This window comes from Oncorhynchus tshawytscha, linkage group LG12, assembly GCF_018296145.1.
Source record: "Oncorhynchus tshawytscha isolate Ot180627B linkage group LG12, Otsh_v2.0, whole genome shotgun sequence".
NCBI lineage: Eukaryota > Metazoa > Chordata > Actinopteri > Salmoniformes > Salmonidae > Oncorhynchus > Oncorhynchus tshawytscha.
Genome location: NC_056440.1, coordinates 3,672,172 through 3,687,955, shown reverse-complemented (window position 1 = coordinate 3,687,955; position 15,784 = coordinate 3,672,172). Strand labels below are relative to the sequence as shown.

The following is a 15,784-nucleotide window of genomic DNA, read 5'->3' as shown; positions in this document are numbered from 1 at the left end:
CTAGTGGGCTGTGTCCATCTCATGTTAGACTAGTGGGATGTGTCCATCTCATGCTACCTGTTAGACTAGTGGGCTGTGTCCATCTCATGTTAGACTAGTGGGCTGTGTCCATCTCATGTTAGACTAGTGGGCTGTGTCCATCTCATGTTAGACTAGTGGGATGTGTCCATCTCATGCTGCCTGTTAGACTAGTGGGATGTTTCCATCTCATGTTAGACTAGTGGGCTGTGTCCATCTCATGTTAGACTAGTGGGCTGTGTCCATCTCATGTTAGACTAGTGGGCTGTGTCCATCTCATGTTAGACTAGTGGGATGTGTCCATCTCATGCTGCCTGTTAGACTAGTGGGCTGTATCCATCTCATGTTAGACTAGTGGGCTGTGTCCATCTCATGTTAGACTAGTGGGATGTGTCCATCTCATGCTGCCTGTTAGACTAGTGGGCTGTGTCCATCTCATGTTAGACTAGTGGGATGTGTCCATCTCATGATGCCTGTTAGACTAGTGGGATGTGTCCATCTCATGTTAGACTAGTGGGATGTGTCCATCTCATGTTAGACTAGTGGGCTGTGTCCATCTCATGTTAGACTAGTGGGCTGTGTCCATCTCATGTTAGACTAGTGGGCTGTGTCCATCTCATGTTAGACTAGTGGGCTGTGTCCATCTCATGTTAGACTAGTGGGCTGTGTCCATCTCATGTTAGACTAGTGGGCTGTGTCCATCTCATGTTAGACTAGTGGGCTGTGTCCATCTCATGTTAGACTAGTGGGCTGTGTCCATCTCATGTTAGACTAGTGGGCTGTGTCCATCTCATGTTAGACTAGTGGGATGTGTCCATCTCATGTTAGACTAGTGGGCTGTGTCCATCTCATGTTAGACTAGTGGGCTGTGTCCATCTCATGTTAGACTAGTGGGCTGTGTCCATCTCATGTTAGACTAGTGGGATGTGTCCATCTCATGTTAGACTAGTGGGCTGTGTCCATCTCATGTTAGACTAGTGGGATGTGTCCATCTCATGCTACCTGTTAGACTAGTGGGCTGTGTCCATCTCATGTTAGACTAGTGGGATGTGTCCATCTCATGTTAGACTAGTGGGATGTGTCCATCTCATGTTAGACTAGTGGGATGTGTCCATCTCATGTTAGACTAGTGGGATGTGTCCATCTCATGCTGCCTGTTAGACTAGTGGGATGTTTCAATCTCATGTTAGACTAGTGGGATGTGTCCATCTCATGTTAGACTAGTGGGCTGTGTCCATCTCATGTTAGACTAGTGGGCTGTGTCCATCTCATGTTAGACTAGTGGGCTGTGTCCATCTCATGTTAGACTAGTGGGATGTGTCCATCTCATGTTAGACTAGTGGGCTGTGTCCATCTCATGTTAGACTAGTGGGATGTGTCCATCTCATGTTAGACTAGTGGGCTGTGTCCATCTCATGTTAGACTAGTGGGATGTGTCCATCTCATGCTATGTTAGACTAGTGGGCTGTGTCCATCTCATGTTAGACTAGTGGGATGTGTCCATCTCATGTTAGACTAGTGGGATGTGTCCATCTCATGTTAGACTAGTGGGATGTGTCCATCTCATGTTAGACTAGTGGGATGTGTCCATCTCATGCTGCCTGTTAGACTAGTGGGATGTGTCCATCTCATGTTAGACTAGTGGGATGTGTCCATCTCATGTTAGACTAGTGGGCTGTGTCCATCTCATGTTAGACTAGTGGGCTGTGTCCATCTCATGTTAGACTAGTGGGCTGTGTCCATCTCATGTTAGACTAGTGGGATGTGTCCATCTCATGTTAGACTAGTGGGATGTGTCCATCTCATGTTAGACTAGTGGGCTGTGTCCATCTCATGTTAGACTAGTGGGATGTGTCCATCTCATGTTAGACTAGTGGGATGTGTCCATCTCATGCTGCCTGTTAGACTAGTGGGATGTGTCCATCTCATGTTAGACTAGTGGGATGTGTCCATCTCATGTTAGACTAGTGGGATGTGTCCATCTCATGTTAGACTAGTGGGCTGTGTCCATCTCATGTTAGACTAGTGGGATGTGTCCATCTCATGTTAGACTAGTGGGCCATGTGTCCATCTCATGTTAGACTAGTGGGATGTGTCCATCTCATGTTAGACTAGTGGGATGTGTCCATCTCATGCTAGTTAGACTAGTGGGCCATGTGTCCATCTCATGTTAGACTAGTGGGATGTGTCCATCTCATGTTAGACTAGTGGGATGTGTCCATCTCATGTTAGACTAGTGGGATGTGTCCATCTCATGTTAGACTAGTGGGATGTGTCCATCTCATGTTAGACTAGTGGGATGTGTCCATCTCATGCTAGACTAGTGGGATGTGTCCATCTCATGGATGTGTCCATCTCATGTTAGACTAGTGGGATGTGTCCATCTCATGTTAGACTAGTGGGATGTGTCCATCTCATGTTAGACTAGTGGGATGTGTCCATCTCATGCTGCCTGTTAGACTAGTGGGATGTGTCCATCTAATGTTAGACTAGTGGGATGTGTCCATCTCATGTTAGACTAGTGGGATGTGTCCATCTCATGTTAGACTAGTGGGATGTGTCCATCTCATGTTAGACTAGTGGGATGTGTCCATCTCATGTTAGACTAGTGGGATGTGTCCATCTCATGTTAGACTAGTGGGATGTGTCCATCTCATGTTAGACTAGTGGGATGTGTCCATCTCATGCTTGTTAGACTAGTGGGATGTGTCCATCTCATGTTAGACTAGTGGGATGTGTCCATCTCATGTTAGACTAGTGGGATGTGTCCATCTCATGTTAGACTAGTGGGATGTGTCCATCTCATGTTAGACTAGTGGGATGTGTCCATCTCATGTTAGACTAGTGGGATGTGTCCATCTCATGCTACCTGTTAGACTAGTGGGCTGTGTCCATCTCATGTTAGACTAGTGGGATGTGTCCATCTCATGTTAGACTAGTGGGATGTGTCCATCTCATGCTATGTTAGACTAGTGGGCTGTGTCCATCTCATGTTAGACTAGTGGGATGTGTCCATCTCATGTTAGACTAGTGGGATGTGTCCATCTCATGTTAGACTAGTGGGCTGTGTCCATCTCATGTTAGACTAGTGGGCTGTGTCCATCTCATTTTAGACTAGTGGGCTGTGTCCATCTCATGTTAGACTAGTGGGATGTGTCCATCTCATGCTACCTGTTAGACTAGTGGGCTGTGTCCATCTCATGTTAGACTAGTGGGATGTGTCCATCTCATGCTGCCTGTTAGACTAGTGGGATGTTTCCATCTCATGTTAGACTAGTGGGCTGTGTCCATCTCATGTTAGACTAGTGGGCTGTGTCCATCTCATGTTAGACTAGTGGGATGTGTCCATCTCATGTTAGACTAGTGGGATGTGTCCATCTCATGTTAGACTAGTGGGCTGTGTCCATCTCATGTTAGACTAGTGGGATGTGTCCATCTCATGTTAGACTAGTGGGATGTGTCCATCTCATGCTGCCTGTTAGACTAGTGGGATGTGTCCATCTCATGCTAGACTAGTGGGATGTGTCCATCTCATGTTAGACTAGTGGGATGTGTCCATCTCATGTTAGACTAGTGGGCTGTGTCCATCTCATGTTAGACTAGTGGGCTGTGTCCATCTCATGTTAGACTAGTGGGCTGTGTCCATCTCATGTTAGACTAGTGGGATGTGTCCATCTCATGTTAGACTAGTGGGATGTGTCCATCTCATGCTGCCTGTTAGACTAGTGGGATGTTTCCATCTCATGTTAGACTAGTGGGATGTGTCCATCTCATGTTAGACTAGTGGGATGTGTCCATCTCATGCTACCTGTTAGACTAGTGGGCTGTGTCCATCTCATGTTAGACTAGTGGGATGTGTCCATCTCATGCTGCCTGTTAGACTAGTGGGATGTTTCCATCTCATGTTAGACTAGTGGGATGTGTCCATCTCATGTTAGACTAGTGGGCTGTGTCCATCTCATGTTAGACTAGTGGGCTGTGTCCATCTCATGTTAGACTAGTGGGCTGTGTCCATCTCATGTTAGACTAGTGGGATGTGTCCATCTCATGTTAGACTAGTGGGCTGTGTCCATCTCATGTTAGACTAGTGGGATGTGTCCATCTCATGTTAGACTAGTGGGCTGTGTCCATCTCATGTTAGACTAGTGGGATGTGTCCATCTCATGCTGCCTGTTAGACTAGTGGGATGTTTCCATCTCATGTTAGACTAGTGGGATGTGTCCATCTCATGTTAGACTAGTGGGATGTGTCCATCTCATGCTACCTGTTAGACTAGTGGGCTGTGTCCATCTCATGTTAGACTAGTGGGCTGTGTCCATCTCATTTTAGACTAGTGGGCTGTGTCCATCTCATGTTAGACTAGTGGGATGTGTCCATCTCATGCTACCTGTTAGACTAGTGGGCTGTGTCCATCTCATGTTAGACTAGTGGGATGTGTCCATCTCATGCTGCCTGTTAGACTAGTGGGATGTTTCCATCTCATGTTAGACTAGTGGGCTGTGTCCATCTCATGTTAGACTAGTGGGCTGTGTCCATCTCATGTTAGACTAGTGGGATGTGTCCATCTCATGTTAGACTAGTGGGATGTGTCCATCTCATGTTAGACTAGTGGGCTGTGTCCATCTCATGTTAGACTAGTGGGATGTGTCCATCTCATGTTAGACTAGTGGGATGTGTCCATCTCATGCTGCCTGTTAGACTAGTGGGATGTGTCCATCTCATGCTAGACTAGTGGGATGTGTCCATCTCATGTTAGACTAGTGGGATGTGTCCATCTCATGTTAGACTAGTGGGCTGTGTCCATCTCATGTTAGACTAGTGGGCTGTGTCCATCTCATGTTAGACTAGTGGGCTGTGTCCATCTCATGTTAGACTAGTGGGATGTGTCCATCTCATGTTAGACTAGTGGGATGTGTCCATCTCATGTTTAGACTAGTGGGATGTTTCCATCTCATGTTAGACTAGTGGGATGTGTCCATCTCATGTTAGACTAGTGGGATGTGTCCATCTCATGCTACCTGTTAGACTAGTGGGCTGTGTCCATCTCATGTTAGACTAGTGGGATGTGTCCATCTCATGCTGCCTGTTAGACTAGTGGGATGTTTCCATCTCATGTTAGACTAGTGGGATGTGTCCATCTCATGTTAGACTAGTGGGCTGTGTCCATCTCATGTTAGACTAGTGGGCTGTGTCCATCTCATGTTAGACTAGTGGGCTGTGTCCATCTCATGTTAGACTAGTGGGATGTGTCCATCTCATGTTAGACTAGTGGGCTGTGTCCATCTCATGTTAGACTAGTGGGATGTGTCCATCTCATGTTAGACTAGTGGGCTGTGTCCATCTCATGTTAGACTAGTGGGATGTGTCCATCTCATGCTGCCTGTTAGACTAGTGGGATGTTTCCATCTCATGTTAGACTAGTGGGATGTGTCCATCTCATGTTAGACTAGTGGGATGTGTCCATCTCATGCTACCTGTTAGACTAGTGGGCTGTGTCCATCTCATGTTAGACTAGTGGGATGTGTCCATCTCATGTTAGACTAGTGGGCTGTGTCCATCTCATGTTAGACTAGTGGGCTGTGTCCATCTCATGTTAGACTAGTGGGCTGTGTCCATCTCATGTTAGACTAGTGGGATGTGTCCATCTCATGTTAGACTAGTGGGCTGTGTCCATCTCATGTTAGACTAGTGGGATGTGTCCATCTCATGTTAGACTAGTGGGATGTGTCCATCTCATGTTAGACTAGTGGGCTGTGTCCATCTCATGTTAGACTAGTGGGATGTGTCCATCTCATGTTAGACTAGTGGGCTGTGTCCATCTCATGTTAGACTAGTGGGATGTGTCCATCTCATGTTAGACTAGTGGGATGTGTCCATCTCATGTTAGACTAGTGGGCTGTGTCCATCTCATGTTAGACTAGTGGGATGTGTCCATCTCATGCTACCTGTTAGACTAGTGGGCTGTGTCCATCTCATGTTAGACTAGTGGGCTGTGTCCATCTCATGTTAGACTAGTGTGCTGTGTCCATCTCATGTTAGACTAGTGGGATGTGTCCATCTCATGCTGCCTGTTAGACTAGTGGGATGTTTCCATCTCATGTTAGACTAGTGGGCTGTGTCCATCTCATGTTAGACTAGTGGGCTGTGTCCATCTCATGTTAGACTAGTGGGATGTGTCCATCTCATGTTAGACTAGTGGGATGTGTCCATCTCATGTTAGACTAGTGGGCTGTGTCCATCTCATGTTAGACTAGTGGGATGTGTCCATCTCATGTTAGACTAGTGGGATGTGTCCATCTCATGCTGCCTGTTAGACTAGTGGGATGTGTCCATCTCATGTTAGACTAGTGGGATGTGATCATCTCATGCTGCCTGTTAGACTAGTGGGTTGTGTCCATCTCATGTGAGACTAGTGGGCTGTGTCCATCTCATGTTAGACTAGTGGGATGTGTCCATCTCATGTTAGACTAGTGGGCTGTGTCCATCTCATGTTAGACTAGTGGGCTGTGTCCATCTCATGTTAGACTAGTGGGCTGTGTCCATCTCATGTTAGACTAGTGGGATGTGTCCATCTCATGTTAGACTAGTGGGATGTGTCCATCTCATGTTAGACTAGTGGGATGTGTCCATCTCATGTTAGACTAGTGGGATGTGTCCATCTCATGTTAGACTAGTGGGCTGTGTCCATCTCATGTTAGACTAGTGGGATGTGTCCATCTCATGTTAGACTAGTGGGATGTGTCCATCTCATGTTAGACTAGTGGGATGTGTCCATCTCATGTTAGACTAGTGGGATGTGTCCATCTCATGCTGCCTGTTAGACTAGTGGGATGATGTCCATCTCATGTTAGACTAGTGGGATGTGATCATCTCATGCTGCCTGTTAGACTAGTGGGTTGTGTCCATCTCATGTGAGACTAGTGGGCTGTGTCCATCTCATGTTAGACTAGTGGGATGTGTCCATCTCATGTTAGACTAGTGGGCTGTGTCCATCTCATGTTAGACTAGTGGGCTGTGTCCATCTCATGTTAGACTAGTGGGCTGTGTCCATCTCATGTTAGACTAGTGGGCTGTGTCCATCTCATGTTAGACTAGTGGGATGTGTCCATCTCATGTTAGACTAGTGGGATGTGTCCATCTCATGCTGCCTGTTAGACTAGTGGGATGTTTCCATCTCATGTTAGACTAGTGGGATGTGTCCATCTCATGTTAGACTAGTGGGCTGTGTCCATCTCATGTTAGACTAGTGGGCTGTGTCCATCTCATGTTAGACTAGTGGGATGTGTCCATCTCATGCTGCCTGTTAGACTAGTGGGCTGTATCCATCTCATGTTAGACTAGTGGGCTGTGTCCACATCCCACTAGTCCACTAGTCGCACTTCCGGCGCCGACAGAGATGGCCGCCTCGCTTCGCGTTCCTAGGAAACTATGCAGTTTTTTGTTTTTTTACGTGTTATTTCTTACACTAGTACCCCAGGTCATCTTAGGTTTCATTACATACAGCCGAGAAGAACTACTGAATATAAGATCAGCGTCAACTCACCATCAGTACGACCAAGAATATGTTTTTCGCGATGCGGATCCTGTGTTCTGCCTTACAACCAGTGTAACGGAGTGGATTACATGCAGCGACCCAAAAAACGACTCAGAAAAAGAGGGAAACAAAGCGGTCTTCTGGTCAGACTCCGGAGACAGGCACACCGTGCACCACTCCCTAGCATTCTTCTCGCCAATGTCCAGTCTCTTGACAACAAGGTTGATGAAATCCGAGCAAGGGTAGCATTCCAGAGGGACATCAGAGACTGCAACGTTCTCTGCTTCACGGAAACATGGCTAACCGGAGAGACGCTATCCGAAGCGGTGCAGCCAGCGGGTTTCTCCACGCATCGCGCCGACAGAAACTAACATCTTTTTGGTAAGAAGAGGGGCGGGGGCGTATGCCTTATGACTAACGTGACATGGTGTGATGACAGAAACATACAGGAACTCAAATCCTTCTGTTCACCTGATTTAGAATTCCTCACAATCAAATGTAGACCGCATTATCTACCAAGAGAATTCTCTTCGATTATAATCACAGCCGTATATATCCCCCACCCAAGCAGACACATCGATGGCTCTGAACGAACTTTATTTAACTCTCTGCAAACTGGAAACGATTTATCCGGAGGCTGCATTCATTGTAGCTGGGGATTTTAACAAGGCTAATCTGAAAACAAGACTCCCTAAATTTTATCAGCATATCGATTGCGCAACCAGGGGTGGAAAGACCCTGGATCATTGTTACTCTAACTTCCGCGACGCATATAAGGCCCTGCCCCGCTTGCTTTAACTATGCTGCTCTGTACCATCACTTTCGGAAAAGCTGACCACGACTCAATTTTGTTGATCCCTGCCTACAGACAGAAACTAAAACAAGAGGCTCCCACGCTGAGGTCTGTCCAACGCTGGTCCGACATCTGACTCCACACTCCAAGACTGCTTCCATCACGTGGATTGGAGATGTTTGATTTGACAACAACATTGAACGAATACGCTGATTCGGTGTGCGAGTTCATTAGAACGTGCGTTGAAGATGTCGTTCCCATAGCAACGATTAACACATTCCCTAACCAGAAACCTTGGATTGATGGCAGCATTCGTGTGAAACTGAAGGCACGAACCACTGCTTTTAATCAGGGCAAGGTGTCTAGTAACATGACTGAATACAAACAGTGCAGCTATTCCCTCCGCAAGGCTATCAAACAAGCTAAGCGCCAGTACAGAGACAAAGTAGAATCTCAATTCAACGGCTCAGACACAAGAGGCATGTGGCAGGGTCTACAGTCAATCACGGACTACAGGAAGAAACCCAGCCCAGTCACGGACCAGGATGTCTTGCTCTCAGGCAGACTAAATAACTTTTTTGCCCGCTTTGAGGACAATACAGTGCCACTGACACGGCCTGCAACGAAAACATGCGGTCTCTCCTTCACTGCAACTGAAGTGAGTAAGACATTTAAACGTGTTAACCCTCGCAAGGCTGCAGGCCCAGACGGCATCCCCAGCCGCGCCCTCAGAGCATGCGCAGACCAGCTGGCCGGTGTGTTTACGGACATATTCAATCAATCCCTATACCAGTCTGCTGTTCCCACATGCTTCAAGAGGGCCACCATTGTTCCTGTTCCCAAGAAAGCTAAGGTAACTGAGCTAAATGACTACCGCCCGTAGCACTCACATCCGTCATCATGAAGTGCTTTGAGAGACTAGTCAAGGACCATATCACCTCCACCCTACCTGACACCCTAGACCCACTCCAATTTGCTTACCGCCCAAATAGGTCCACAGACGATGCAATCTCAACCACACTGCACACTGCCCTAACCCATCTGGACAAGAGGAATACCTATGTGAGAATGCTGTTCATCGACTACAGCTCGGCATTCAACACCATAGTACCCTCCAAGCTCGTCATCAAGCTCGAGACCCTGGGTCTCGACCCCGCCCTGTGCAACTGGGTTCTGGACTTCCTGACGGGCCGCCCCCAGGTGGTGAGGGTAGGCAACAACATCTCCTCCCCGCTGATCCTCAACACTGGGGCCCCACAAGGGTGCGTTCTGAGCCCTCTCCTGTACTCCCTGTTCACCCACGACTGCGTGGCCATGCACGCCTCCAACTCAATCATCAAGTTTGCGGACGACACAACAGTGGTAGGCTTGATTACCAACAACGACGAGACGGCCTACAGGGAGGAGGTGAGGGCCCTCGGAGTGTGGTGTCAGGAAAATAACCTCACACTCAACGTCAACAAAACTAAGGAGATGATTGTGGACTTCAGAAAACAGCAGAGGGAACACCCCCATCCACATCGATGGAACAGTAGTGGAGAGGGTAGCAAGTTTTAAGTTCCTCGGCATACACATCACAGACAAACTGAATTGGTCCACTCACACAGACAGCATCGTGAGGAAGGCGCAGCAGCGCCTCTTCAACCTCAGGAGGCTGAAGAAATTCGGCTTGTCACCAAAAGCACTCACAAACTTCTACAGATGCACAATCGAGAGCATCCTGGCGGGCTGTATCACCGCCTGGTATGGCAACTGCACCGCCCTCAACCGTAAGGCTCTCCAGAGGGTAGTGAGGTCTGCACAACGCATCACCGGGGGCAAACTACCTGCCCTCCAGGACACCTACACCACCCGATGCTACAGGAAGGCCATAAAGATCATCAAGGACATCAACCACCCGAGCCACTGCCTGTTCACCCCGCTGTCATCCAGAAGGCGAGGTCAGTACAGGTGCATCAAAGCTGGGACCGAGAGACTGAAAAACAGCTTCTATCTCAAGGCCATCAGACTGTTAAACAGCCACCACTAACATTGAGTGGCTACTGCCAACACACTGTCAATGACACTGACTCTACTCCAGCCACTTTAATAATGGGAATTGATGGGAAATGATGTAAATATATCACTAGCCACTTTAAACAATGCTACCTTATATAATGTTACTTACCCTATATTATTCATCTCATATGCATACGTAGATACTGTACTCTATATCATCGACTGCATCCTTATGTAATACATGTATCACTAGCCACTTTAACTATGCCACTTGGTTTACATACTCATCTCATATGTATATACTGTACTCGATATCATCTACTTTATCTTGCCTATGCTGCTCTGTACCATCACTCATTCATATATCCTTAACTCATTCATATATCCTTAAGACAGTAGTTTTTTTGGAATTGTTAGTTAGATTACTTGTTCGTTATTACTGCATTGTCGGAACTAGAAGCACAAGCATTTCGCTACACTCGCATTAACATCTGCTAACCATGTGTATGTGACAAATAAAATTTGATTTGATTTGATTTCATTTGATTTGTCCATCTCATGTTAGACTAGTGAGATGTGTCCATCTCATGTTAGACTAGTGGGATGTGTCCATCTCATGCTGCCTGTTAGACTAGTGGGCTGTGTCCATCTCATGTTAGACTAGTGGGATGTGTCCATCTCATGTTAGACTTGTGGGATGTGTCCATCTCATGTTAGACTAGTGGGATGTGTCCATCTCATGTTAGACTAGTGGGATGTTAGTCCATCTCATGTTAGACTAGTGGGGATGTGTCCATCTCATGTTAGACTAGTGGGATGTGTCCATCTCATGTTAGACTAGTGGGATGTATCCATCTCATGTTAGACTAGTGGGATATGATCATCTCATGTTATCTCATGAGACTAGTGGGATGTATCCATCTCATGTTAGACTAGTGGGATGTGTCCATCTCATGTTAGACTAGTGGGCTCCATCTCATGTTAGGATAGTGGGCTGTGTCCATCTCATGTTAGACTAGTGGGATGTGTCCATCTCATGTTAGACTAGTGGGATGTATCCATCTCATGTTAGACTAGTGGGATATGATCATCTCATGTTAGACTAGTGGGATGTGTCCATCTCATGTTAGACTAGTGGGATGTGTCCATCTCATGTTAGACTAGTGGGATATGATCATCTCATGTTAGACTAGTGGGATGTGTCCATCTCATGCTGCCTGTTAGACTAGTGGGCTGTGTCCATCTCATGTTAGACTAGTGGGCTGTGTCCATCTCATGTTAGACTAGTGGGATGTGTCCATCTCATGTTAGACTAGTGGGATGTGTCCATCTCATGTTAGACTAGTGGGATGTGTCCATCTCATGTTAGACTAGTGGGCTGTGTCCATCTCATGTTAGACTATGTTAGGGGGATGTGTCCATCTCATGTTAGACTAGTGGTTAGACTGTGTCCATCTCATGTTAGACTAGTGGGATGTGTCCATCTCATGTTAGACTAGTGGGATGTGTCCATCTCATGTTAGACTAGTGGGATGTGTCCATCTCATGCTAGCTAGTGGGATGTGTCCATGTTAGACTAGTGGGATGTGTCCATCTCATGTTAGACTAGTGGGATGTGTCCATCTCATGTTAGACTAGTGGGCTGTGTCCATCTCATGTTAGACTAGTGGGATGTGTCCATCTCATGTTAGACTAGTGGGATGTGTCCATCTCATGTTAGACTAGTGGGATGTGTCCATCTCATGTTAGACTAGTGGGCTGTGTCCATCTCATGTTAGACTAGTGGGATATGATCATCTCATGTTAGACTAGTGGGATGTGTCCATCTCATGTTAGACTAGTGGGATGTGTCCATCTCATGTTAGACTAGTGGGATATGATCATCTCATGTTAGACTGGTGGGATGTGTCCATCTCATGTTAGACTAGTGGGATGTGTCCATCTCATGCTGCCTGTTAGACTAGTGGGCTGTATCCATCTCATGTTAGACTAGTGGGCTGTATCCATCTCATGTTAGACTAGTGGGCTGTGTCCATCTCATGTTAGACTAGTGGGATATGATCATCTCATGTTAGACTAGTGGGATGTGTCCATCTCATGCTGCCTGTTAGACTAGTGGGATGTCTTCAGTTCAACACACCTAGTTAAGGAAACAAGAGTCGCACCACACCAGTACTTCACTGGCGAGATGAGACCTGCATCCAAAGCCGTTGAACTAATGGACTGTCACCTCTCAATGCATTAAGCCTCTGGTTCAGATCTTTACTGTGCTCTACTGCAGTGTGTGGGCTCAGCTACAGTCAGAGACACAATGGCATGATAGTTGCTGAATAAGACATGTTTCCTGGTATAGGACGGAGTTCAGCGCAGCATTGGGGGGGGTTGTGTAACTTTGAAATATGCATCACGACACTTCTCTTTCACAGCAGAGCCGCCTCAGCTAGTTACAGCGAGAGATGTCACTCCTTTCTGCCACACTCTGTGATTTATTATCTTCAGATGGAAATGCATTTGCTCCAGTGAATCTCATACCCAGAGCATCAAGCCTGAAGCATTTCCAGGACACAAATTAAGCCTCGTCCAGAACTAAAATATATAAAATATTTGCCCAATGGAGAATCTCCACTGAAAGTATTTCTCAGATCCGGACTTTAGAAGCCATGGAAACCTGGAAATAATGAGAAACATATCCTGACTAAAACAAACAGGAGACCAGAACAAGCATTCAAATTAGAGCAAGTTGGGCAACTTTGATGGGGGGTGAAGTCATGATGAGGGGGGCTCACAGGTCTGCATATCCATACCCACACATGTAGTCAGAGCCAGCCCTAAGAAGAACCTCATCAACTGCCCAAGAACCCGGTTAGAAGAATCTCATTACCTGCCCAAGAACCCGGTTAGAAGAATCTCATTACCTGCCCAAGAACCCGGTTAGAAGAACCTCATTACCAGCCAGAGGAGCCGGTTAGAAGAACCTCATAATTTCAGGCTATTACACGACAATGCTGATAATCTGTGGTCTCCGGTTGCACGATACATTGTGTGTTCGAAGCACTTCATCACCAGTAAGTGGCAAGCACTTGTTTGTATCTAACTAGCTATGTGTATTGCATAAAGCTTGCTCGTTAGTTTGTAGTAAGGACTAGTGAGATGTATCTGTCTAAATAACAGCTACAATATTCTTCTGCATTTGGATATTTATACAACCCTGGAGATTCCACTATGTAGGTGTAGATATCGCCATAGGCTACTTATGCCATTTGGTAGGGTTGTCTGCACAGTTGGTCTCCAGGAAGTTGAAAGAAAGAGAGAAAGAACATACATACGGGCGGACAGACAGAGGACAAGTCAACAACAAATAAACTTTTCTAAATACCTACAAGGTTCAAGGTTAGCGAAAAGACTGGAAGTAGTAACGAGACAGATCTAAGAATGGCGAAAAATATCGATATTAACTTCTCTCGCCAGCCAGCTAACTAACTTCAGTTTACTGGCAAAACAAACAAAAAAATCTAGGGGGGGGTAAACAAACCGTGACGTAGTTATGCTGCGACAGCTTTACTATATTCACTGTCAATGTCAGCAGGTCGAGTAACAACATCCCGAGTGGCAGAATTAACTATCATGCAAATAAGTTCTTGTTGTGACAGCCCATGTGTGTTTATAATGACACTTGGGACTATTGAAAACGTTTATGGAAACAATAGTCTACTTAGGATACCGCCAAAAAATAAGGGTAATTACAATGAGAGTACCCGATTAGCTGTACTTTACACGGGGGCGTGGTGAAATGAAGCCATGCCTCGCCGTGTTTATCTTTAAAAAGGTATCAGGTTAACATCTAGGTTTTATTCATTTTTTTAAATATATTTTATTATCGCTGATATTATGAAAGTTCCTTATGCTTCCAAAACCTTGATCATCAGTCTCCTTTTGGCGCTAAACTACCTATCTAAAACCCTTGTCAATGTAGCCAGCAAGTCCATATAAATCTAACTAAATTAGGTAAATCGTTAATAATAGCTAGTTAACTGCAGTTAACTAGCAATAATTACATTGACTAAATCTATCGAGTTAACGTTAGCTATCGCCTATTAGTACATGTTATTTTGACGTCTTTGAATTAACGTTACCTAACCAGCTAAATATAGTTTTAGTTACAAAATGAATACACAATTATACCTCGCGGTCCTTTAATCCCAAGAGTAGTACTTCTTCCATCAAAGTGAGTCGAGTTTCTTTGGAGTCTCCTTTGTCCTGTTCCTCTTGTTCCTCCCCGCTGCAGCGGCGGCGGGGCTCGAAGTCGTCATCCCCGGACCCTCGGTCCTTGTCGGCGGCAGCCGTACGAGAGGCCTCGGTCCGTCTCTGCACTAGGCCCGAGCTCCGCTGTATCAGGGAAGTCATGTCTACAAGTTCCAACAAGCAACGAAGGGGAAGAAAAAAAAACACCCAGCTCGACTCGGTCTCTCACTACCCTGCCGTGATTTTTGAAAACCACTTTAAATTTCCCCCCTCCGATACATACAGCTACGGACTCCCAATTATTATTATTTTTTATTATTATTATTATTATTTATTTTTTTAAATTTCTGGTAAATGACAACTAATACCACAACCAATTTAGCGACATATAAGCAATATTTCAGTGTTTCCCTCAGCCTCCATTCTCCCCCCCCACCCCACCGTCCACTGGTAGTTTATCCAATATGGCGGTGAGCGATGACGAGAGCAGTGGATGTGGCACTTGAGTTGAGCTTGTTGGCCGTCCCACAGGTAAAGACAGGGGAGGACAAAAGTAGATGTCAATAACAGAGGACAGATTCCCATTTGGCTGACGACAGTTTTGAACACTTTCAGGTATGATGTTCCTAGGTCAACCTACAGTTACAAATCCTCTCAGGATCCCCTCACCCTTGACCCATCCTCCTCCACTTTCTTCACTGCCTCAGCATGCGACACCCTCTGCACTACTCTGACTATGGCCACTTCAACCTGCCTCTCTTGCACTGGACACTTCTGATCCCCAGCAACATGAGCACCCTGACAATTGACACACACAACTTCATCCACTGAAACAACACAATCCACAATCCTCAACATCCTTCCCACATCTTGGAATTTCCCTCCTACACACTGCTGCTACAGGACCATGAACCTACACCCTGCTGCAACATGACCATGAACCTACACCCTGCTGCTACAGGACCATGAACCTACACCCTGCTGCTACATGACCATGAACCTCTGCTGACCATGAACCTACACACTGCTGCAACATGACCATGAACCTACACCCTGCTGCTACCCATGAACCTTTACCCTGCTGCAACATGACCATGAACCTACACCCTGCTGCTACATGACCATGAACCTACACCCTGCTGCTACAGGACCATGAACCTACACCCTGCTGCTACATGACCATGAACCTACACCCTGCT

At 46.2% G+C, this 15,784-nt stretch overlaps 1 protein-coding gene across 1 annotated transcript in view; it reads right to left on the bottom strand.

Moving 5' to 3' along the window:
* The window catches only part of LOC112247943 (Golgi phosphoprotein 3-like), a 44,850-nt gene extending 29,826 nt beyond the window's left edge, over window positions 1-15,024 (bottom strand). The window contains exon 1 of the mRNA XM_042331217.1: window positions 14,526-15,024. Coding sequence (XP_042187151.1) covers window positions 14,526-14,747 — 222 coding nt within the window. The 5' untranslated portion in view covers window positions 14,748-15,024. The remainder of the gene's footprint in view (window positions 1-14,525) is intronic.
* Between the last annotated feature and the right edge of the window lie 760 nt (window positions 15,025-15,784).